Raw genomic sequence first — 25,211 nt, 5'->3', positions numbered from 1 at the left:
AAGAGCCCCAGCCCACAGTGTGTACTACAGTAACCACAACAAAGACTGTGGTTTATCCCACATTGGCCCTAAATAGCTCCAAATTATTGCTATTCCTCGGCGCATGGAAAGGAAGGGAAATATAAAACGGCTGTAACTTGAGACGAGTGAAAGTCAGCCAGCAAATATTGGCAGATTTTGTTACTATCAGACAACCCCTGTGGCGACAAAGCAAACTACCATCTACCGGCCACTTTCTTTTCAGCAGATAACTGAGTTTTTTTTTTCATGTAATGTACCGTTCGAACAAAGGCTCACTGTTCCCGCAGCCTTCACACGCTTGCTACTAGCTACAAATGGGATTGGGCTGGAAACAAACAGCTGCACAGTCTCCCTCCAAAATCCGGGAAATCTGGATAGATTTTTTGTGATTTTGAACTTTTATTTTGTCTCCTCGTCACCACCCCCCTCCATCGAAGCTCACTGCAGGACAGCTCTAAATGCTAAGAAGCCAAATTTTAAGCAGGGTTCAACAGAAAAGAAAAGTGAGTCTCCCTACGGGCCTTGACAACAAAATAGGACTGACACCTTTGCACATGACAAACTCTGCCTGGGTACTCTCGCTATGTAAATTCTATACAGTACAAAGTGAGACTGCCTTTCAGTGTGTTCAGAGATGGCAGGAGATAACCTGTTTCGAGTTTCAGAGAAAAGAAGTAACAAAACACTCCGAAGAACAGAACAAGAGTACAGTTTACTTCAGCAACTCCTGACACCAACAAGACAACCAAAGCAGGGCTGTATAACCCCTTTTATAGGCCAGGCAGGGTCGGATAGACAGAAGATGACAAGAGTGGTGTCTCTCGAAGGGAACTACAGAGAGAAAAAGTTCTTTATTTCTGTGAAGAGGCACAATCTTTATACTGTACAGAGCATTCCTCCAGTCGTAGCGTTGAGCAGGTTTTTATCGAAACCAAGCGTCAGATATTCGAAAACACAAGCAGAAAGAAATGAGACTGGAAATTACAGAACGAAGCTGGATTGTAGGTTCAAGTCCACAAGTTATTACAGTTTTAAAAATGAATGGATGGAACTTAACAAATAAAACATAACTTAACATTTAACATAAATAAATTATAATAATTTAATACCAATTAATAAAATATAAGTTTGTGGGACACAGGCTATTAAGACAGATTAAAATTGGGCGCCCAAGATAAAGAAAGTGTGTGTACACAATGCCCCGCACAGAGACACACACTCTCAGTAAATGTATTTCTAATTCATCATTATTATATCCTTCCTAGTGCCACAGTGACCAAACACTCGTCATTAATAAACACCAGTCGGCACAAAAGTAAATACAAACCTTGGCCAAGGAGCAAATTCAGCTGATCAAGAGGACACAAATCTGTTTGCAATTTCATCAAACAAACATGATGTTTAAAGTTTCCTAAATTTCTAAACTTTTCGGAATTTTTTAAATAATCATTCCATCCCACAAAACTTCCAGAACGGCCTTAGCTGATATACAGGAGATCCAGGCTCTGGCCAAAGGCACGACATTGGCTTAAAGTAAATATCCATATTACTAAAGTAACTATTTCTTTTCTTTTCATAAACTTTCCAGAAGACTCCCCCAAACAATTACAGACCTGGGCATTTACTTCCATGCCCAGACAATGTCACTCATTTTGTACCTGGAGTTCCAGTCGTTTATTCTATAGTAATTGATTATCAACGATGCCGACAGCGGCCAACTCGTGTACCTGCATCGTTATCGGCAGGGAAGGCGAGACAAGGTGGCCACACTGTCCTAACCTTTCCTGAGCCTGCCAGCCACTTTAACTTATTCAAGTCCCAGTCTGCTTTCCCTCACAACGTGTTTGCATTAGCAGGAGGTCACAAAGAGGCGTAGAAGCCAAAGAAAGCCCTCGCTTGAATGCCCGCTAATGAGAAAAGATCAATGTTTATCTAAGAGGTCAAATGCCTAGTAGCTAAGGTCGCAACCTCAACAACTTAAGTCTTGACCTTTTGCACGTGCCTGGTGCTCTGCTGATTTTGACACCGGTCGCCTGTTTAAGAATGAGGCCGTAAATTAGTGCGGGCTGCAGTTTTGCTCCAGGGGAGGTGAGGAGGGATTACTTTTCCTCTCCTGCACAATATCATTCTTAACTTGACACTTGATGCAAACGCAGGAAGGCTGAATGGCACAGCAAGTCAATGCAAACAAAAAGGTTATCTGTTCTCCTCTTTCTCTTTCTCTGCCAGAGGAACGGGGCAGATAATCACTTTTCCAGCCACTACTTTGTTTGTTTTAGATGCAACCTCCCCGGCTAACTAGGACCCCAGTTTACAAAAAGGACACCATTTCTTTCTAAAACATCAAACGCTGCAATGTTGAAAACCGTAAGTTGGAGATGAAAGTGTAGCACAACACCCATTCATTAAATAAACAGCAGTGGGTTTAAAAAAACAGCACTCCAGAAAAATGACCCAAAAAGGTTTGAAAAGTCTGCTGATCATTAAACCTAAGTATTTTCTACAACTATTTGATGCTGGATGAATCTCTTTTACTTCGTTAGTAGGCCTGAGCATTGTGAGAGCTTGCACCGGTAGCTATACCACAACAGATCCACACAGCCTCTCAGGACACGAACCGCTGACAAGGTTAACAGAGATGGGGCTTTACAAGAGGGCCCGACGAGGCTTTTTTTGTTTTTAAAAGAAAGTGTGGAATTGAGAACCGGCCTTGCAGTGCGCCATTACGAAGGGCCGCCCGCACACGAGAGCCAAAAAAACAAATTTCCGACGGGTCCCCGCAAAAGACAACGCTCGGAAAGATCTGAAAGAATGACAGAACGGGTCTGTGAATGCAATCCTGGCACTGCAAAGAATTTGATATCAGAAGAGCCGGGAGGCAGCAGCTCCCTCCCTGCCCAGTGCCGGAGGAGGCTCTGGAACTGCTCGGAATTCGGACGGCAGGCGGAAAGGACAAACGGCTGGGAGGGGAAAGACAGCACCGAAAAGTGCCAGACCTGCCAGTCAGCTTCTTTTGTAAAACGGGGAAAGAAAGAAAAGAAAAAGTTGCTGTTTAAGCCCTGCAATAATAACTTTAGAAAGATGTGTTTTTGCGAAGCTTGTAGTGAGCGGTGCTTGGTGAGAGATTCTTTCAAATGCTGCAGCGTATTCCCAATTTCATCACAGCCCTTCAGAACACAGCGCTGTTTTCCCCACCAGTGTGGCAGTAGGGTGGTGGCGGGGAGGTGGGGGGGCTGTTTTTTCGGAGATTGTTGTTGTTTATTTTTTCGCGCATGTCCAACTTAAGAAGCCATTGCTGCAGTATCTGTGGGACCAATGGCTGCAGGCCTGGCTGTATTTCAGATGGAGAAAATAAGGATTCTGGGATACTACGGCAATTTGAAAGACAGGAAACTGGACAAAGCCGAGACACACGATACATTGTGTGTACAATAGAGCCAGATTCAATATGGATCAGAAATAATCCTTTTTCATCAATAGCGACTGTGTAGTCTACATTATAAATATAGTTGTTTTATCGGCTTTAATCTACTGTACTCTTCTCTTCTTCAATGTGTTACTATTGCTTTGAAGGGAAGAAAAAAAAGGAATTCACCACAACATGGACCAAGTACCTCAATGAACAGTTGGGTTGGCATGCACAAAATCCTGTTTGGACACAGTAATTAGAGACTTTGTGGTTGTAAATTGTGTGCCTCACAAAGTGAGTTGTATTAGTATGTGCTGGGGTTTTTTTAGATTAAAAAACTACATTTATAAATTCAGCCCGGGCTTAAACAACTACACTCATCTGTTACAAATCCTTTTATTGCGCAAAATCATAAAAATACAGTAAACTACTTATTTGCATGTGTGTGTGATTCCCATTTTGCATTCTGACCCAAAATATTGTTTACTTACACACAAAAACTGTGATATAATTCCACACACGGTCGGCAAAAATGGAGAAAAAAGTCCACGTACAGTTTGTAATTCCCCAAAGCTAACTGCAATGTCATCGAGCCCTAAACACAACCTGAACATCATTGTCTGGCTTTTTTTTCTGAAATGGATTTGGCCTTTTCAAGTCACATGAACACTGACACCATGAGGGGCCCTTTTCCGAAATGAACCCACTGCGCCAGCTGAAGCGCTCACACCACTCCTCACACGCTCCTATACAGGCAAGGCAAGTTCGCACAATAAGAGGATTTTACATCTTGCTTGTTCTACAAGAAACAAATTAGACTCCGAGAGGAAATTATTGTAATTAAGGCCTTCAGCTTTACAAGGGTAATAGAAGGCTTTCTCGTCCATTTGACTGAATGCTAGCACTTGTTTCAAAGTCAGTGCAGGAGAGCTGCCTGCAGTTCCCTCCAAATCACGAGTCCCCTGAACTCTTGGTCTCCACACTTTTCTGTTATATTTTATGTGTTCCGCATATACTGTATACACATACCACACAAATCTAGAAATAACATGACGGCACCTTACTTTCTGCTAAAAAACTGCAGAAACTGTGAGAACAGAAAATGTCATGAAAACAGAACTATTGAAAAATATTGGCACATTTAAAATCCCTTTCCCCCTGAATGATTTATTAGCTGTTAAAAGACTGCATGGTTTCAAGTACCTGAATTCTTTTTTTTTTCTCCATTTTATATGCCTAAGTGGCACTCATAGATAGATAAGCGCAGAGAGATAAAATTCTGATTTTTTATCAAATGTACTTGTAATTCTAATCTAGGAAAAATAAAAGCCTGCCTTATTTTCGGTAATACTGAAGTGCATTTCAGTAACTTAACCTTTTTTGGTGAAAGATGTACGGAAGAAATATTTTCCGAATTTCCGAATTCCAAATTCTCCGAAGAATATTCGAACAACAGCACACACACTGATACACACAGATGCAGCTCAGAAAATAGAGACATACGTACTACATTTAGAAAGCAGCGTGTTTTTGCAGTATTATTACTTTTTATATGAACAACAACTATTTATGTGGAGCTGCATTTTTCTCACATGTCCATACAGAAGACGGTGTTGCTGAGTACTGCAGGGAGTCTGACACAGCAGTACTAGATAGTTCTGTGTCTTGGACAAAACAAAATATTCCTTTTCCAGCCCGTAAACAAGCTACTGCACAGTACAGGGGCTAAAGGAATAGCATCTACAAATTAATACAGAAAGAAGAACTACCCTTGTTTATTGTCAATTAACTGCATAAATAAAAACTCTTTTGGGGTTGTACGCTATACAGTCTATGAGATTTCAGCACCTTTGTTGTCCTCTGAAAATACATTAAAAAGTACGACCTCCCCTCGTCATTTACAGACTGTTGTCCCATTTTCAGGGTGTGAGATTTTATTTCGCGAAACAAAAACCACAAAGGCTTGGCACCATTTTCACTTTGGCATTTTCCAGAGTCAATGCCTCTCGCCATCACTTTCCTCGTGGTGCCAAACGCGTTTAATGCCTTGGTTGGGCAGGGAATGTAATGCCATCTCTCACAGAGCACGCTGACAAACAACCTTTCAAATAATACGACGGAAAAAAAAGAACATGTATCTCTGCAAGTCAAAAAAAAAGACAATTGAATTGCTTCCTTTTTTCAAAGTGGCCTGGAACATTTACGAGTGGTCAGAATGGAAATAATCGACTTTTCCAAAAGAACAATGACAAGAAGTATTGTGGTGTTGCTTTCCACTGCGAGTTTGTACAAACTCTGTCCAGGCTAGGAAGTGTGTGAAACAGCATAATAAATGTCCTTCATTTTTTCATCATTGAAGTAAAACAGAGGGAAAAATCCCCCTAACAAAACTGGTACCAAAGTCAAAATACTGATTATTTTAACTCCAGTTTCTGTTTTTAGGTCATTTTTTCTGCCTTTTTATGTTGGTAATTGTGGCGTATTTTGCATATTCAAATTGCATATTTTCATAGTAGTATTACTATGCAATCTTGCAGTAAATCAATTTTTCAAATATATAAATGCATATGTGTGCACTGCTGCAAATGTGAAAAACTACAATTCTGTTTTACTTGGGGAAAATGTTTGCTCTAATGTGAAGGTTCTCTAAATCTGTCTCTTCACTGACTAGCACTGATTTTTGAGAAATGAAATCTGCAAGGGTACTTCACAGTGTTTTAAGTACTAATCCAGGTCAGGAGTCTGCACTGGGATTTTTTGGCCTCAAAATATGTCGCTTATCTCTACGTCTCACAGAAAATAAAATATAAGCATTTGGCGTGCAAAACAAAAAAGGCTTGTTACTAAACGTGGGGCTGCAAAGACTGCTGGACAATTGAAAATGAAATATGAACTTGTGCGATGAAAATGTAATAAATCTGAAAAAGGGGGGCACTTACCCACTGCATGGACAAAGTACGCCAAATATAAGTCGAGTTCCTTTACTGAAACTCCTATGTGGTGGGGTTGTACACACAGCCCAGGATTGGAACACTGTGGGGACTTTACAAGCCGCTCACCGTCAGTACTTTCAAGGGGAATACCTTTGAATAAAATCACCATTACCAGGTCCAACCTCCACACTTTGTCCGCCTGACGTAAACAGTCAATTCTCCGCATTTTGCCTTTCTGGTCGGGGTTGGAGAGCACGCAACAAGGGGGTTTCTTCCCCGTGACAGTGAGAACAAAATCCTCCCGAAACTCTGGGCGGATGTCCTTCCGCAGTTTTGCCAGGAGCCGGGATGCCCATTTCTGCTTCACTTCGGGCTTCTCGCTGAGAAGTTCATCCTTGACCGCCCTCTCCTCTTCCTTTGACATTCGCTTCTCGTGCTTTTTAAAGTATTTGCGCTTGCGGGCCTGCAGGTTGAACCAGGTGTAGGCGAACGCTCGGACATGAGGCAAGAGAGCTTCTATGAACGGATGGAATTCATCCTGGAAGAGAAGGGAAGGAACGGGACAGACGTGTTATCAATCGCACACACACGACACTTTTCCTGCAGTCAAATGCACACAAAAAAATATTCAGACAAGCAGCATTACAGAAACCTCTTCAACAGAACCCGAATATATTCAATTTGGAAGGCATGGGTATTTTTAGGAGCGACATTTTAGGAACAGGTGCAAAACAGATATTTGAATAGATAAATGTTTCAGTACACCACTGCCTGCTTACACACTGAAAATAGAATAATCTGGCACACAAACACGATATTTCAAACCATCCCAGTGGATGCAAAGGACTCATCAGAAGGAAAAAAAACATCTAAAAACATATCAAGTTCGAGCAGTCAAAAATTAAATATAAATGAGGGGAAGTATATCTGAGCTTGCAGAAAACACAACTTGAAAAGCACCAGGACACAAATGGGAAATTAAAACAAATCTTCCAAATAATTTTGACTGTTTTCGCCATTAAATATATTTAAATGGCAAAAGAAAAAAAAAGCTTTCTGGCACAAAACAAGAGGCATATTGCTAAAATTAAACATCTTAAACATCACAATCCACACACAAACACATCCACAAACATAAATGTGTAAAAAAACAAAGATTGAAAAGGTCTGATAATCGAAACAGTTTATTTGGATTTTTTATAAATAGCAATTATATGGGGATTGAAAGATTTTGTTTTCAATTTTGCATGTATGGTTGCTCATTCTTAAAAAGCATTTTGTTTTAGGTGGGTTTTTTTTTGTTAGCTAGGCCAGCAGTGTAGTAAGTATTTCATTTAGGTTACATCTTAGCAGCTTGGCAGCAGACGCAGACATGGGTAGGACGATCAGGAATGTGTCCAACCAGCAACTGACTAGGAGCAATGAACAGGGTAAGAAGTGAGACCAGCTAGGGTGCTGTTGTGCATTTTATCTATTTTTATCTTTTTATGATCTAAACACACATAGACAAACAGTGCATATGCTTATTCAAAAATAATTGGCCTAACTTTTTAGTCTTTCAAAGCCTTGGCCTCTTCATTCTCGAGCACAAAGAATAAGCGCAGGCATGTTTTTCTTGGAGCGAAATTTACAAAAGAATGTAAATTAATTCTGAGAGTTACTGCCTTCAATTCACACCTGTCATTCGCACTAATTAGTTAACTTTGCAGACGGCTCTTGAATAAGCCCAAAAGACAGCTTTCAGGTTTTTACGAAACGACCTGCATTGAATGTTACAAAAATAATAAAAGTAATAAAGAGTAAATTCTGGGAAGTGTTTCTTTACCTGTAATTTATTTATTTGATTTATTTATCCTTCCCTATTTTACTTTGACCAGGAACATTTTTATTATTATTATTTTTATTCAAAATACAAATAAAGTTAAGGGTTGTTTTATAACTAAGAGGATAATTTAGGCTTCGCTTTCCTTGTTTGCAATTTGGAACAAGAATCATTATCTTATTTTCATAAGGAAAAAGAAAGGTACCTAAGAAGGGAAATATTTTTCTGAGTAAAAATGAGAGTAATTTAGTTTTATGTATAATATTTAAAATATACCTTATCAACACAAATCAATACAGTGTCACTGGGACTATGTTTCTTTAGAAACTGGTGCCTACAATTTGAAATAACGGACCTAAAATCTTCAATAAACAACACACTGACTCACAGGTTTGCTAGAAATACCTCTTTACTAAACACAAAGTCAATTGTTTGAAAGTATGTAATAAACAAATTTGCTGTCAGCTTTCATTCATATTGCGTATCAACAGTGTCACAAAAGAAATGTTACAGTCCATGTGTGTATCTGTCAATATAAATTTTAAGGAAGATAAAAGGCTTCAAAACAGGAACTCAGCCCCTTGCAGAGTAACAGGCATAGGAGAGATCTCTGCATTTCTAATTACATTTCTACGTACACTTGAGAAACACTAAAATGCATTTCAAAAATTTTAAAAAAAGTTTGCTTCAAATAAATTTATATTCATCGATTCAATATAAATAGACAAAAAATATTTTTTTAAATATTGAAAAGACTAAATCAAAATATTGAAGAAGGAAATTAGCTAGTGCATATATCAATATTAAATTAATAAGTGTTAACTACCGTATACATATATATACAAAGACGTTTAATACTAACAAATCATTATTATAATTAATCATCAATGAGAGTTTAAAAAGAAGATTCCTGCCCATTGCATTGATTAGCTTCATTGAAGTAATTATTTACATTACATTTTAATAATAGTCATACTGATTTCAAACAAGCCAACATCTGGGCCTTAAAGCTAAGGGCTTAAAATATGTTATCACAAGCAAATAGTTAACAGTCCTTAAAAAGGAGATTTTAAAGTCCACATAAAGCAGTTCAAATTTATTTTGCATTTAATCCAAACATTAGAAACTTGTTTATTGTTATTTTAAAACACACAAAGCATCTACATTCATAGAGCAATTTTGATAAAATAATAGAGCAATACTATTTTATACTACTTGCAATACTAAATTCACCTAGATCGTATAACACAAAAAAGAAAAAGAAATAAGACTAAAAAGACAAGTGATCATGCAGTACAATACAATTCTAAACGTTGCATGTGTTAGTCTCTGTACATACTACTAGGAAATAAGAAAACTTTATAAATTAGATAAAAAAATATTTGATTATATAATCAGAATGCAAACCTGAAAGGACCAAAAATCATCTTTAATTGTACACATTTTGAATCTTTTTTTTGGTATATAGCGAGCAAACTTCACTTGATTCTTGCCTCCAGGATTGAGGATTGAATGCAAACACTAAAATTCGCAAAAAGGTGTCTGTTGAAATCGCCTGAGCCTACCCCCAACCACTTGTCTCTGATTCTAGCACAGGCCAGCTCTGCAACACACATAGAGACCCAAGCAGAACGGACTCATCTGACTTCCAGTCTCAAAAGTCAAGGAAGCTACGTTTCGACATGAGGCGAAAGGTACAGTATGGCTACAGCAGTCCTTGCTTGACTTTGTATTTCCTCAGCATACAAAGCAAAGAAAAAATAAGCACGGCAAAAAACATTCTGAAGCACAACCCTTAACAGCCTTCTTACAGACAAAAAGTTTAACACTCACCATGAAGGGTGACACTATTTGAAGAGTGCTGACCGGACTAAGTACATTTTTTGCTTCCTGCATGCATAATTGGGCCATTTAGGCACAGCAATTTGGGGATTGCATGCTCCATCTTTCTCTTCCATATAAACTGCATATCTCTGTAGCGCAATTTAGCAAAGACAAAGTGCAAAATACATGCAGGTGGCCAGAGACAAGTATATGGTTGAAGACCCTAGCTATACAAAGACCGACAGACACGTAGATGAGATCAAATGTAAGAGGTGGAAAACAATGTCTAAATGTCGACAAATTTACAGGTACCGCAAAATAACAGATTACATGAGTCAAGAGAGCAAATGAAAGCAGCCTCAGGTTGCATTAAGTTCTGTCCAACAATAATAAAATTAGTTCCCCAAGTGGAGTACAGGCATGAACAAATGCTGGTTTGCCAGGTTATAATTTTGTCATGAGCAGGCGTGTGAGTGCTGCCACAGAGCGCAGCAGGCAGTGACAGCAATACCCTCTTCGGTATTCAGTTCATCTACAGGGCAAAAACTAAAGCATAAAATGCTGACTTACAGTAAAGCTGAACTATAAGTGATGGCATGATATATTATAGGGTATAAAGCTGTGGAATAGCTGAAAGGAAAAACCAAAGAGGAAAAGTTTAGAAAAATAAATACACCTGTTACGGAATTTTTGCTTGAAATCCTTAAATTGCCTTGTAGAATTTTATATCGATAGCTATTAATATATATATATACTTGAATACAAATATATGTACATATAAACATGTACATTATTTATATTATAATACATATATATCTGCGTTGTTTTGCATGTAGAGATTTGCAGTTCTGACCTTAAGATTTGCTCACAGCTATATGAAACAATGAAGCACAGATACTTTATATAAAAACAAATCTGCTGATTTGTATAGCTTAACGTCAAAGCTCTATTTTTAAAACTCTGAAACTACTCTTCAGAGATGCTTGGTAAAAACTGCTTTCTTCAAAATAACACCTCAGCTAAATGGTCTTTTAGGCCCCAAACTTGCATCGATTTCTGTTGGATTTAATCCAGTACATGATTTCTCCAGCCTACCTACCCTGAAAGGCGTACCGTTCAGAATGCTACAGAAAAGTTGTTTGTGTGGCTGTACTTTTACTTTGCTTCAGACAGCATATGCAAACGTGTTTCCTGCTCACAAAATTAATCAAATCTTAGCAGCAGAAAAGAATTCCCACGGCCTCTCCATTTAAGGCAGTTGAGAGACAGAATAGTTCATTCCATCAATGTAAAAATGGCATTCATATACACTAAGTTTTTAAAAAAAAAAAATTATTTCCATGCAGCAAAGGTAATGGGCAAGGCCCAGTTAAAAGATTCAACTTATATGATGTACTTTGTCTGGCTCGGAGTGGTTAAGGCAGAACCAGCAAGACAGCCTTCGGAGAAACTGCATTGTTCTTTCTGAAATCTGAAAGAGCAATTGACGTTTTCTTCTTTGTTCTTATTCAGTAGCAGCGAATATTGGCACACTTTCAAAGTAATATATAAGCATGATCTATGTACACAAGTAATGCTTACAAAAACATTTTTACACTTGCACAGTAATAAAAAAAACTGAAAATATTTAATGCTCAAAGCTAGCCCTTCTGTGGATATGTTTACAGCAGTAGAGTTTATAGCTGCAAGCTTATTCATTGTGCACCTTTGTGACAGCAATAATGCCCCAAATAACAGCCTTTATATGACTCTTCATAAATGACTATAATTTAAAATACAAATGATGGTAATCCCTCTTTATTGACACCCACGTTACCAGCATGCCACAACACACAGAACTGATTATGAAAAAGTCGGCAGAGGCTGGTTTCAGATACTACTGCTGCAGTCTCCCTGTATATAGAAACTTGCTCAGTACAGCCTTGCTAACTCTACTCTGGGAAATTAAAAAAAAAACTTTCAGCTCTAATGTAGCCACTGCTTTTCTTCTAGTAAGGCCTAGCGCTTTGTAAACATCGATCATGAATAACGTACATCTTTTGAGGTTAACAGGATCAATGCCACAGAGTCCTTTCAGGACAACTTACTGCTCCCTGAGCTGCTGCAGTTTTTTTTTTTTTAAATGCATTAAACCAACAGTTCTTTAAAAGAGTTCCAATTATTGCCTCTGCTGTGATCTCAAATAAAGTGTGCAAAAATAACTGATCCCTGATAATACTGTATCTTAATAGCGGATACCTTTGTAGAAAGCTTCAGTTTTAAAACACTGATTTTGCTTGCTAAAGGGAAAACTGTTCTCGATCAAAAAAAAAAGAAACAATCATCCAAAGTTATGGACAGTAAAAATATCAGAATTAACAGAGTTTCCAAATGTCGCTCTGAAAGCAGGCTCGTTGTGACATTTCCAGTACGATTTTATGCCTTTCTAAAAAAAATTTAAAATTATTTTACAAGCGCTCATTTGTGCATTCAGGAAGCATAGAGACATAAAAAAATATTTTTTGTTTTACTCACAATCCAATTTTTATTTATTTAGATGTTGTAAGAATTTTGTGGTTATACATATCTTAGAATCGTGTATGTTTGCATTAGGCCTGGACCACAACACAGTGAAAATTTAAAAATATCTCCCAGAGCTGTAGGGGAAGAGGCCACAGTTGCATATGCAAAACACAGTGATTTAGAAACTGATCGCTTTTTACCTCTTAAGTCAATAATACAGATTCCGAATCAAGTATAGTCTCATTTCTCAACAAGATTATCTCTTGCTTTTCTATAAATTAGTTTGCAAATGTGCAAAATGTCCAATATAGAAACCAACCTCACATCACATTGCAAAGATAAAAGAAACTGTCTCTCAAATTGTTCATTTTGGAAAGCCCTCAGGCAACAGTTTGTTTCTTTTACAGTATATACGTATGCAAAATTTAACTATTATTTTACACTAACCTAGTGCCATTTAGTGCAAAACAAATACCTATGATGTGAAATATTTTTCAAAACAATAACAACTTCAGGATGTCACTTTTTAACTCTCCTTCCTATGACTTTTGGGGAAATTACAATTCAGTGTGTTAGTAAACATCAAGCTTTTCAACAACTGTGTCTTTACTGAAACATCCAAAACTTTCAGAACTCAAAAACACAAAATCCGAAGGATTTTCATGTTCAGAAAAAGACTACAAGAGACTTAAAAAACTACAACAGCAAATGGTAGATCATAAAATGTAAAGTTAGTTAGGGTTATCACTACAAAATAATATTTATGTCCTTATGAAGTCAATTAAAATTTGAGCATCATGAAAAGATGAAAACAACATACAAAGGTAGTGATTTTTTTTTCCACACAACATACTGTACTTTCAGAAATCCTTAGAATCATATATTTGTGCAGTATTTCTGGTATGTATAGCTCAGCATTGCAATCCTGGATTATCAATGCAAGAGTCAGGATATTGTGGGAGTAGACTTCCAATTTGACAATACATAGGATAGTTTTGAAGATATTTTCCTCCAAGGATATTAAATATATTATAGAAATGGGTAGCTTTCCCCTCCGTTCAGGAAAATGTACTGCTAGTATAACCAAAAAACCTACAAAAGAAAACTTCGTGTTACAAAGATTCCCCGACACTATTCAACAAAGCCCCTGCTATAATGTTACTCGGATTTTTAAAGGTAAAATTTAGTTGCCGTTACATAAAACATGATGTACGAAGAAAGTCAGCAAATCTTAAAAAATAATATTTCTAAGTTTCATTAAAGCTTTAAAATTGTCCTTTCTAGCGTGAGGTACAGTACGAATTTCTAGTCATCTAACGACTAGAAACATTTCTGACATTTTATTTATTTTTTCTGTAAGAAAGTTAATTTGGCCTCTAGCTGCACTGACCAGCTAAGAATAGAAAAGAACTGGTCGAAATTATCCTCCATACATTGCGATTCCCCTGCAAGCACCTAGTATTTCGGAAAGGGTATTTCTGAACGAAATGTTACCGCCGTGATCGGGGGGACTCTCAAGTAAATTAAGAGCCCAGTTCACCTCCTCTCACCTTGTTTAGCACTTCAGTAATTGTGTGTTGCTATTTCTCCCTACATCTCAGCGGTTCCGTGCCTTCGCCAGGCTCTTCACTTCTTTCCTGCCTGCAACTTCTAATGAAATTAGAAATAAACTAAAAACCACATCAATGCCTGGAAAGCGCACTGAACAAGTGGGCTAACCCGAAAGCGAGAAGTGAAGTTACAACTGCAGATCTTCACAGCCCCTTGGCGCTATGCTGTTTCTTTATAATAATAATAATAATAATAATAATAATAATAATAATAATAATAATAATAATAATAATCTCAGAACACGTGAATCTAAGAGTCCAGCGCTCAGTCCTCGCTTTTTATCCTGGAAAAGCGTTCTACCAAACACATAAGGACAGCGCAACTGTTTTTATTGCTAAAGTCAGCTTCGGTAAAGACGTACGTTGTACATAATGCACTGTCACTCAGAAATAATGTAGTTACTCGTCCTAAGTGAAATCTCAGGCGATTCCTCGTATCTCACACGCGCAGCACAAACCCGAGCACTGCCTTCGTCTCGTGCTCCTTAACTGGGCTCGAGCGGCAGCTTTCTTCAAAGTAGACTCAAAGTACGCGAAATCTTCCCACGTTGTTAATGTTTTTAGAGTTGTTGTTTTTTTTAAAAAAAAAAACGGGTTTTGTATAACGCCCTTTATACAGACATTCCGAAATGCTGTCCCCATTGCTTTTTAAGAGAGAGTGCATGTTTTGTTTCGTGAAGTAGGCTTCGATGGTCGCAGACTGCCGGGGTATGGTGTCCCAGATCAGTTATAGCGTGACAGCCGCGGTCAAGTTTAAATTGAAAGCGAGGAGACAGTGCACCAAATGGAACCGCGCGAGCGAACAATCACTTTTAGCGGTCATGGCTACAAATATAACATTCGAAAAAGCAAGGCGAAACATCCGCTGCTTTGACGAGGTAGTCCTCGCTCTGAACACAATGAAAGCACGACTGTATGGGAAGCACGGGTTTGCTGCGAGTCGAGCAGATCGTCCGAGAGGCGTAGAGCAAAAAAAATCATGACCGAACGCAATCTTTAAACTGGACCGGGGTAACGCAATGCAATTTCCAAAACACAATCACAACCGATACTACAGTAAAATAAAAATCTATTAATTTAAAGGTAGGCGCCAAGAGCCATGTGGTTGCACGGATGACCCTGCCAGAACTGGAATGCTACAGCACCTAATGGACACAAAGTTACTTTTCTTAAAGCGAGCTAGCTACATACTGTATCGCGCTGTCCCGTCCGCTGATAGGAGGGAAACAATATACATATACAGAACAAACTGTAAGTCAGAAACCAAAATAATCACTTACCTGGGTCAGACATAGCGGAGAATACATGACTGCTGTGTTTTATTGTGGGTTAGGAAGTGTGTGTATATGTGTGTTATGTGTGTATGCGTGTATGTGTGTGTGTGATTGTGTGTGGGTGTCTGTGTGTGTATCTCTGTGTGTGTATGTGTGAAAAGAAAAAAAAGAGACAGAGAGAGGGAGAGAGAGAGGGAAAAAAATTCAAGTCTGCTTCTTGCTTTCACATTTCCAACTCTGCGAACTGCAACCAGCGCTTCGCTGCTCCATAGAGCTGAACTTTAACCCCGCCTCGAGTTACAGCTTCTCCACTATACACATTTACTGTACTCAGCTGTTAAAGCCGTAGTGCAGCCCTCTAACACAGGAATCAGACAACTTTCACCAGCGGCGTATCAAGGGATTCCCTCAACAAAACATCTAAAAAGCGCACGCCGGATTTAAAAAAATACGAAAAACGTCGAACGCTGCAATCTAATCTCGTCAGGCAAATACCGCTGCAGTTGATTGTGGAATATACATTCCTCCAGCCCTTCTCTTGACATTAAAATGCTCGGCGTTTCCTTTTAAAGACAAACCGTATGCTCACAGTGCTCTGCATGGCTAACATGTGGGATCTAACCGAACTCTCGAATAAATATACAATAGAACAGGATACCATCTAAGGAACATAGCGATCCCGGTTATGGCTCAAATCATCGCACCTGCATGCTTTAAAAGAATCCGGTTCAGTATTATGAAATCTAAACCTCCGCCCCCCAGGAAAACAAACACTCTGCTGGAGCTAGATAATTGCCTTTACATCATTAATACTTTTTGTTTTTTTCACTGATGACTTGAACTCCTTCGCTAAACCTACCAGAACCCCCCGCTCCCCCCCCCCCCCCCAAACAAAAAAAAAACCGACAATGCAGAAATCGATAAACTCATAAACGCGCGTTTACAAGAATCCTTTAGGCGGAAAGAGTTGTAAAAAATATCTTCAAATGTTCCTTCGGGGCCAAGAAAAAAAAATGATAATAACACTCGTGTACCGCTAGGACGTGACAGTGTCAGGAAAGTTCAGCTGTGGACGGGCAATATGCGGCGCTTCCAGCCTCGCGACACATCCAGACTGCTAAACCCAGAGGTGGAACAATGAAGAGACTTCAGCCGCTCATATAATTAACTCGAGCTCCCTTGCCCCGGCACGTAATTGCCTCCTAAACAGTTACACTGAAAATCCCTCATAACTACGATTTGATGGTCCAATACACAGACAAGAACAAAAACATAAACGGAACACGTAGAAAGAGACAGAGTAAAAGAGGAGCGTGGAAAAACAGCTCGTGAGAGGCAAGGCGCCGAGATCGCCCCAATGCTAAACTTTTCTAGCGTTACAGTCAAACGTCCTGTGCCTTTTCGCTCGTCTTGAACATGTCTCTTACAGTCTACGGCAACAAAAAGCTCGGCAAAGCTCCGTTCTTATAGGCGGATTGTGTGTCGTCGAAACCCCAAGTTACGGTATTATTCGCTTCACTCACACCGAAAACGCATCTCACGGAATGCACTTTAAAGCCAGAATACGGCGTTCCCTTAGGAAACAGCAATAGGATAACACAACGATAACACTTTGCGAAAGTAGGCTTACAACACCGCGAATCGTCGATGGGAATGTTTATCGTAAATGCAGGGGCTCGTAGAGGTGAGTGTGGTCATTGCAGGTGACAGACTAATGGGTCGGTATTTCCAAAAGTCGCAGTCATGCTATTAAAATCAGGCTCACACACGGCCTCAAAAACTTCCACTCGAATCAGGTGACAGTGTTTACAGCACATATGTGCTACAGTAAACACGCACAATAAGCAGTTTCAGCATAAAATACACCTGTATCTACACATTAACACGCATGCATGGAATTGTGCGAATATGCTATCTATACATAATCAGCTATCCTCGTAATAGATTCTAGAACCTTAAAGGCTTCCCTCACGAATTAAGACAACCCTATCACACTCTGAACGGGCAGAAGAAATCATTCATCTTGTGAAATAACAATAACAGCTAGACTCAAGTGCACAGTGCGCTTCTAATCTCAGCAACCGCCTTCAGACAAGATACAGCCTGAAAGAGAGGCATAAACACACTCCGTCTTGGAGAAGTCAGTGTGTGCATGTGCGAGCTTCCTGAAAATGCCAAAATATATTGGAAGCATTTATTAAGCACCCAGAACCGGTTGGAATAAACTTGCAGTCGAGTTTTATTAGTAGTAGTGGTGGTAGTAGTAGTTAAACTGCTTGCGTGCTCTAGAGGAGTGGTCGTTCCACGAGGTCCAAGCGTGAACTGTGCACATGACCAGGTCGCAGTGTGATAAAATAACCAACATCCACAGAACAGGGAGGGAGCATCCGAAAGACCAGACTTTATCTTGGGTTTTTTTATATCAGCAATGAAACTGGCAGAGTTGGAAAATAATGGTAATGTGGTGCTTTTATTTAAAAAGCTTCGAGTGTCACCCATCTCACGGCTACTATTTTCAGTTAGAACTGTAATGCGTTTCCGTTCTCTTCTGCACGTAATTCGTGTCTGAGCTCATAATAGGTCAATACTCTGAAAAACCGAAGTCTCACGTTCAACGATCACGGATCTCGAATCCCGCTATTTTTTACAGGGAAGGACCATAGCCAGTTCGAGTCATTTCAATTTTAGACATTAAACACGGTAAACACTACTAGGAGAACCCATGGTTTATTTCATATCAAAATGGTCAATATTGGCATTTTTAGAAATATACATGTAAATTAGAGTCGGTTGAAAGGTTACTGATTGGCAGCAGTGGAGTTATCCCAAAGCATTGGCGGTATGAGTTCTGACTGGGATATGACGATGTAAAACACCAAAAGCAGCAACAAGGAACGGCGTCGTTTTAATACTTGGAGTTAAGAACGTGCATAAAACCCATGCGAGATATTGCAGGAGGGGGGAAATGTGACATATTCCACATCCACATAGTGGAAACGGAGAAGTTCAGGCAAGTCCCCCCCCTCCTCATCTTCTCGCACGAGCCGGGACTGAAGCACGAGGAGTTCTTCCGTCCGCCGCACAGCCCGGAGCACGAGACTGCCCAGAAAACGCTCCTTGCCCAGCGGCGCTTGAAACGAACAGGACCGCCAAACGCGAAAAAGGGGGTTGCTCCCCTTTCGACGTGTTTCCCGTGTTAAGCCCTTTGCTCTATGTTAAGATAAAGCGTGACTAGACAGTTTGGCTACAATTTTACATAATACTTAAATTGCAGGGAAGCGAAACACCGGGATGGGTGAGATGAGGATACCGTATATAGCGCATGTACACGAAGTGTTGTGGGAGCTGTAGTTCCACAGCACGTCCGGGGATTCTTTTTACTTAGAAAATCAATTAGAGGCTAAAGAGAAAGCCGATAATATAAGTCCAGCGCTGTGATGCGCAATACATGCCGTCCTTAGAGGAAGAACATGTTTTTGTCCGAACAGCAGAGGTGTGCGTGTATATTTCTAAGCCTTATCTATGCGTGTCCGTGAACTTATCTGAGTGTTCACAATCAACCAAGCGCGCGATTATGTCCCGCTAGGCGACGTCCCAGTTCAGAATCACTACGAAGCGGGTCGCCGGTGCAGTAAGGGAGGGAAGCCAACAACCCAATGATATCAGTATGCCTGCGTTTTTGTTCACGAAGTCAAAACGTAATCTAAACAGCCGAAAGAGACCCACGCTGTAAAGGCACATTAGTAATTCGAAAATGCTGCAGTTTCCTGTGTACTATGCGCTATTATCGTTATCCACGAAAAAAACAATTGGTAAACACTGCATCCTTATCTAAATCAGGTCCGTTCGCTACATGGATTTTGTTTTCAGCCTAAGATGAAAAATAAAACTAAACCCAGCTGCTGGAAATGCTGTACCATCTAATTCATAAAAAAGAAAAAAAATCAACACAGTACAAGCATAAGCAAAACCGCCACTAAACCCCTAGCCAAAGACAGCCGATGTAACAAAGATCTAAATTATAGCAGTGGTTTACTCGCGCTATGAAACTTTTTGAGAAGTTTGTATATTTGACAGGTTGTACTATACAGAACCTCCTGCAGAGTTAGGCTAAGTCGAACCAGACGGATCCCACCCACTCCGGAGAAGGCGTTCTCTTTCACGCATTGCCGCTCTCTGATTGGGCAGTCTTCCAGTCCTTTAAAACAACGCCCAAGCTGATTGGAGAAGCCCCCTATCACTCAAGCACCTCAAGAAAGCCTTTTTCTATTAGGTTGACCGGTGAAGTCAGACGACTCTGCGGAGCAAGCACGTAACGTTACGATATTTTTTTTCTAATATTATTTTTTGGACAGAGCAAGCGTTACACTACAAGGGAAGTCTGGCAAGCTCAGCACTTTCCCTGACGCTAACTAAAAAAGGATCTGTCGTACTATCTACCACACTGATACTAGATACAAATTGTACGAAACCGTATGTATGTCCTAGCGGCAGCTCTACGAAATAAACAGTTTCATTGCAAGCGTTAAACACTGCTCTTTTAATGCTTAAAAAACTAGATTGCTAAATAAAATAACACTTCATACACATATGCACGTACCATTGCCATGTAAAGAGTACGTGAGAAAGTTTAAAAGGTTGAGACGAAGTGCTTCATTTTCAGCCACCTTTGTTGTTTATTTTTTAAGGTAAAAAATGTTTTTTCTTATAAACTTGCAGCCGTTGTGAGGAAAAAAAGAGAAAAAAACCCGGAAGAGAAAGAAAGGAAAAAATCTGACCAGTTGCTGCTTGTTGTTTTTTTTTTTAATTCCGAATAGAAAGGATTTTGAAATAAGCTTTGTTCCCCTTTGATTTTTTGAAAGCGATCCAAGCTTGGCAAAGCTGGCTGTCTGGCTCACTAGACACTCTCTGGCTGTCTTTGCTCGGTTTGTTAGACTTTGTGCAGAAGTTGCAATCGATTCAACGAGTCCCCCTTGTTTATTTCCGCAATCGCCGCAATTTGCATAGTAACCACGCAGTACCGGAGCGGCGGCGGTACGCCACTCTGCCCCCTCCTCCCCTCCGAGCGCATTGGCAAATCACAGCAGCTGGAGAGCTGTGCTGAGCCGGCCGGACCGGGTCAGCGCTCTGCTCCTGCGACGGAGGATCTGGCTTGGTTTGTTTGCGCTGCTGCAGAGAGGTCTGTGTTTTTGTGGAGACAAGAGGCAAACTGGCTGCGCATTGAATTCTGTTCATATTGACAAAGGACCTTTTTGTTTTTACGAAACAGAACCACATTAAAATCATTCACATTTCCATCTGATGTTGTGAAATGGGTGGATTTTTATACATACACATACATAACAAGTGTCCGCGGTTCCATTCTTTGCGTTCTAAGCTTGGGACGAGGCAACGACGTACTGTATGCGAGCTTACCAACTCCTTCCGTGAGCCGAGAACAGTCAAGTCAAACAGAGGGGGCTCGGGTTCTGAATTGGATGAATTGTGCGTGTGTCGCATACGGGCAGAGCGGGGAGCAGTGTGTTTTGTGTACGCGGTGCAGATAATACAGTTCCTCCGCTTAAAGTTGGCCGAAAGAGCAATCTTTTTTGCAAAATAAAATTCTGACTCGCCATGTTGTGTGTCCTTGTCGTAGACCGAACTGCTTTCATATCCTAGACGAAATGTGAATGCTTTTGTGCTGAGAATAAGAGTAAGAGACCATGACGCATTTAATGTAAAAAATGTTAATTGTGCATCTTGTAATTATAAGTCGGTTAAAATGCAGATTTCCTCTACAGTTACTAAAGACCCCCATAATATACCTGTCATTAAATGATCTCTTTAGAAACACAAGTCCAAAATGTCTTAGGCTATCGAGAGAGGAGTCTTCCGTTCTTCAATGCACGGCCCGTTAGTTCCCACGGTATAATGTCTAGCGGTATATTTGTTGGGGTATTGTGAACATACGCGAGCTTTAGTAACAATGCTTTTTACAGAGGTAATGGAGCGGCGGTGGTTTAATGACTCTTAATACCTCAGTTCTTTGTGGTCCAATTAGTCACACCAGTGGAATAAATAAAAGACTTCTGTGTTTTCATGGTAAATGCAGATTTAGCTATTACAACCAATTTATCTTCGGACGTGATGAACGATTGACTGTTAACTAATTCATTTCAATAAAGAAGCCGTATGATGACCAGAAGGATTACACTGTATCGGGACTCCCGAGCCGGTAATGTTTACCCCTTTAAAACTCTACAGTTGGATTATTCCGCCAGTGTACTGTACTGTGAATGTAGCGCCTGACCGTTTCTCCAGATTGAATCCATTTCGTTTACATCTGAACAAGCCGTTTCCTCGTCTAACTTTTTTTTTCTTCATTTACAACGTTGTAACACAATAATAAGCGAGCGCGGGTTTGTACAGTATGTGTGGGTGGGAGAGTGCACCTTTAAAAACAGCGATTGCTTGCTTTTATAACCCTGTTATAAAAGTTATAAAAAGACACTAAAAGTACCTAGTAAAATAGCTTCCTTAACTGGCAGTAAATCGTGGTCTGTGTTAAATTTAAAGCGTTTAGACGATTCGAAACGTGAGACGAATTATTTACGCTTGGGCCCAGTGGTACTCATGAAAGGATGATGCTGGTGAATAAACACCAAACTACTATGAAACATGTTAGAATTCATGAGTTGAACCTAATCCGATGCATCTCTCAGTGTCTGCATGTGACGAAAAGAACACAATAGTTTTAACGCAAGCATGACTAAGGGGTAGAAGTACAGACTGCAGCAAAACGAAAATAAAGAATTAATAATGGCGAGAGTTTCCAGAGCGCGAACGCAGCTTTTTTTGAGAAAGGTTATTCTGGTTGAGGCATGAGGAACCGCGACAATGAAGCTGGTCGGAATTTCGCAGGTTTGCTGTTAGAACACGGTAACTCATATCGTGATTTCGGCATAAATATGTACTGTACATACATACGAATGCACACACTATTGACCATGTGAATCTGAAACTGATTGATGACAGTTATCGTAATGTCCTGCTTGTGAAGTATATACTATTTCATAATTTTTATAATGCAAATTAAAACAATGATAATGAACGTCCCATCTGAATATTTTGAGTCGTGTATGTTATTATGGTTACACGTGTAAAGCCCCTTCAAGGTTAATTTTTTTTTCCTAAGCCGATAAACTTTTGGACCTTTTTCGAAAAAGTTTTTGGCCGCTCTGTGCGCAGGTTATTTCACAAGTGATTTAACAACAACTAGCCTGCAGTCTTTCGGTGACACTGCACAATAGTGGCAGTACACGGAGCAGACTTTCATTCTTCCCCTTCTATAAAAAAATAGTTTAAATTTTCATAACAATACATTGTTTAACCATATTAATAAATATATGTCCTCCTCCAGCACCAATTGCAGCTATAACACATCAAGTCATTGACTATGGGAATCTCTGCAACCTGCACCCAGCAAACAGCAGGTGACGAAGCCCTGCACGAGATTTGGATAACAGTTCTATAGCATCTTACATTATGAACTACACATTCTGGTGGGTTCTTCTTTTAACAGGCAATAACTTTGTAAATCCTCGAGTCTGTTGGAATTAATGCATTAGCCATGTCTGCTGTTAACTTCACTGATGAACCACAGCCACAATTGCCAACAATCATGCTTATTGTGAGGTCACATCAGGAATTGTTTCTAAAGCACAAAGAATACATGACAACGTCCTGGTCAGCCTCTACTTTACTGTCCTTAGGAATAATGGAACATAACACATACTGTAGTGTGCCATTCAGACCACATTGAGCCACTCCTGCGCAATATTTAATTATCCAGTATTTTAGTAGCACAGTGCATGCATATTTGTAAGGGATGTGCTGGATACAGAGGATTCCAGCTACTTTTCTTTCAATTAGGAAATGGTGTGTTTGTCATCTCTGAACCACTTTTAATTCAAAGTTGAATTCTTTCAAAAAAGCAAATCTAACAATAACCAAGTGCATGTCAGCTTGACCCAGTTTCACACCTAGCTTTGGGAACCCACAGACTGTAAAAGCCATCAAGAGGTCCAGACTCTGCCAAATCAAGATTTGTGTAACGTTGTGTTGTGTAAAGAAAATTCAACTTCCTCTGAATTAAAAGCCATCAGGAGTTTATGGAAACACTGGCATGTTATTTTGCAAGTTGAAAGGGGTCTTGTGTTGAGATACACTGGTTAAAAGACAAAGAAAAATCCGGACATCTGCATTCAGAACAGTCCTAACAACACCACACACATATGCGCGTCCATGAGAGAAATACTTTGGTTATGGTAGCATAAATTTCAAAATATATTTACTGTATGAGGTGAGCCATTCTGGTCAGGGGGACTGTAGCCCTTTCTTGGCACATGATGTGTAAGACAAAGCCCTGGGAAGCAAATTCAGTGAGATCATTTCACACAGAATGGTCAAGAACAGTCCATGTGTGCTCAGTGGGGATCACAGGTTTGTGTGGAGCCTGGTCATTCCCTTTACACTCTTTCATCTCTGTATGGATGGAACAACAGTATGATAGAGACCTATGGGTACCACTATAAAGACATGGCACTCTCTGGACAGATGGCCGCCGGCACAGTCAGGCAAAGGCTTGTGAGTATTGTGATGTACAGTGTTTGTCAACCATGACAGAACCATCCTTAACAAGAGAGTGAGGCATCGCAACTCTGCCTTTAGCTTGGGCAGTCAACAGGCTTGACCAACAGCGAGCATGTGTGGGCTGTCCTTGACTGCACCTTTGGACATGTGTCTCAGCGTGTTTTGTTTCAAGCAGACTCTGTGCCTGTCTGAATGGCCCAGGCTCCCGCAGAGCTTTGCTGCTGAATGTACTCGCACATTGTGCAGACGTACTGCTCAGGGTTGTACCACAGTACTACAAAGCACTGACTCCACTTTTACAGTATTTTGCCAGTGCTTTGCATGGTGACACAATAAACAGGTCATGTTTTCCTTTTCCATTCTCCACACAAACCTGAGGCTTTTATTATGTCAAAGCTCTCTTTCGGGTGTACAGTATATATCTGAGCCCTCCAATTCCTATATATGTATACATCTTCATATGGATTGGGCAATTGTTCAAAATATTCCGATTTCCAACAGACCAAAGGCATACAATCTAGCAGACCGCTTTGTTCTTCACTTTTTTGTCTTGCACTTACATCTGAAATGCGGGAAAAGAAACGACAAATATTGTGATGCCACAGAATTTTCAAAGCTAGGGAACACGTTCAGGACATAAAATGAGAATTTCTACTGCATAGAATCAGAGAGAAATAACTGTAGTTACTATCCAAGATTATTTCCCTATAAAAGACAACATAAATATGGAAAAAATATCAACATATCCTATATATATAGATACTAATAAGGAGGATATCCTGTAAGAATAATGCTTCTTATTCTGTGTTTCATAATCCTACAATAACATAAGCAGACAAATGATATAAATATATTTTTGGGGGATTCAATTTTTATGTAGGCAGATACACATTGTACCACTGCAGAGTCTGAGATGCCAGGTATTTGAATTAAACTGCTATGGGCACATGCCCTTTTCTTTTCAGTGGGAAATATGGGCTGGTGGATTTGATTTCATCCGCAAAAAATGCCACCTTAAACAGCTTTCATCAAGCAATGACGCGGACAGCGTTAAGAATTGTACATCCATACCTATTTCAGAAATATTTAAACAGAGTTGTGCAAATCCAAAGCCAGAAAACTAAGCAGGTTGTACAATAAGGATATTCAACTAGATGTTTTGTTTTTTGCCCGTTGTCAAGCGAT

At 39.8% G+C, this 25,211-nt stretch overlaps 1 protein-coding gene across 13 annotated transcripts in view; it reads right to left on the bottom strand.

Annotated features, from left to right (window-relative positions):
• nfia (nuclear factor I/A) overlaps positions 1–25,211 on the bottom strand; it is a 303,922-nt gene that overhangs the window by 197,912 nt on the left and 80,799 nt on the right. For 7 of the 13 annotated variants that reach the window (XM_088599111.1, XM_088599110.1, XM_088599114.1 and 4 more), the window contains one exon: positions 6,370–6,901. In XM_088599111.1, the coding sequence (XP_088455237.1) occupies positions 6,370–6,901 (532 nt within the window). Of the gene's footprint in view, positions 1–6,369; positions 6,902–14,061; positions 14,086–15,401; positions 16,245–19,995; positions 20,515–25,211 lie in introns of those variants that run through there. The other 6 variants (XM_088599117.1, XM_088599116.1, XM_088599121.1 and 3 more) reach the window with 6 other exon arrangements.

The sequence above is a fragment of the Lepisosteus platostomus genome, chromosome 11 (genome assembly GCF_059453375.1).
Source record: "Lepisosteus platostomus isolate fLepPlt1 chromosome 11, fLepPlt1.hap1, whole genome shotgun sequence".
In the NCBI taxonomy this organism is placed as follows: domain Eukaryota; kingdom Metazoa; phylum Chordata; class Actinopteri; order Semionotiformes; family Lepisosteidae; genus Lepisosteus; species Lepisosteus platostomus.
This window is presented reverse-complemented; position numbering and strand designations above follow the sequence as displayed.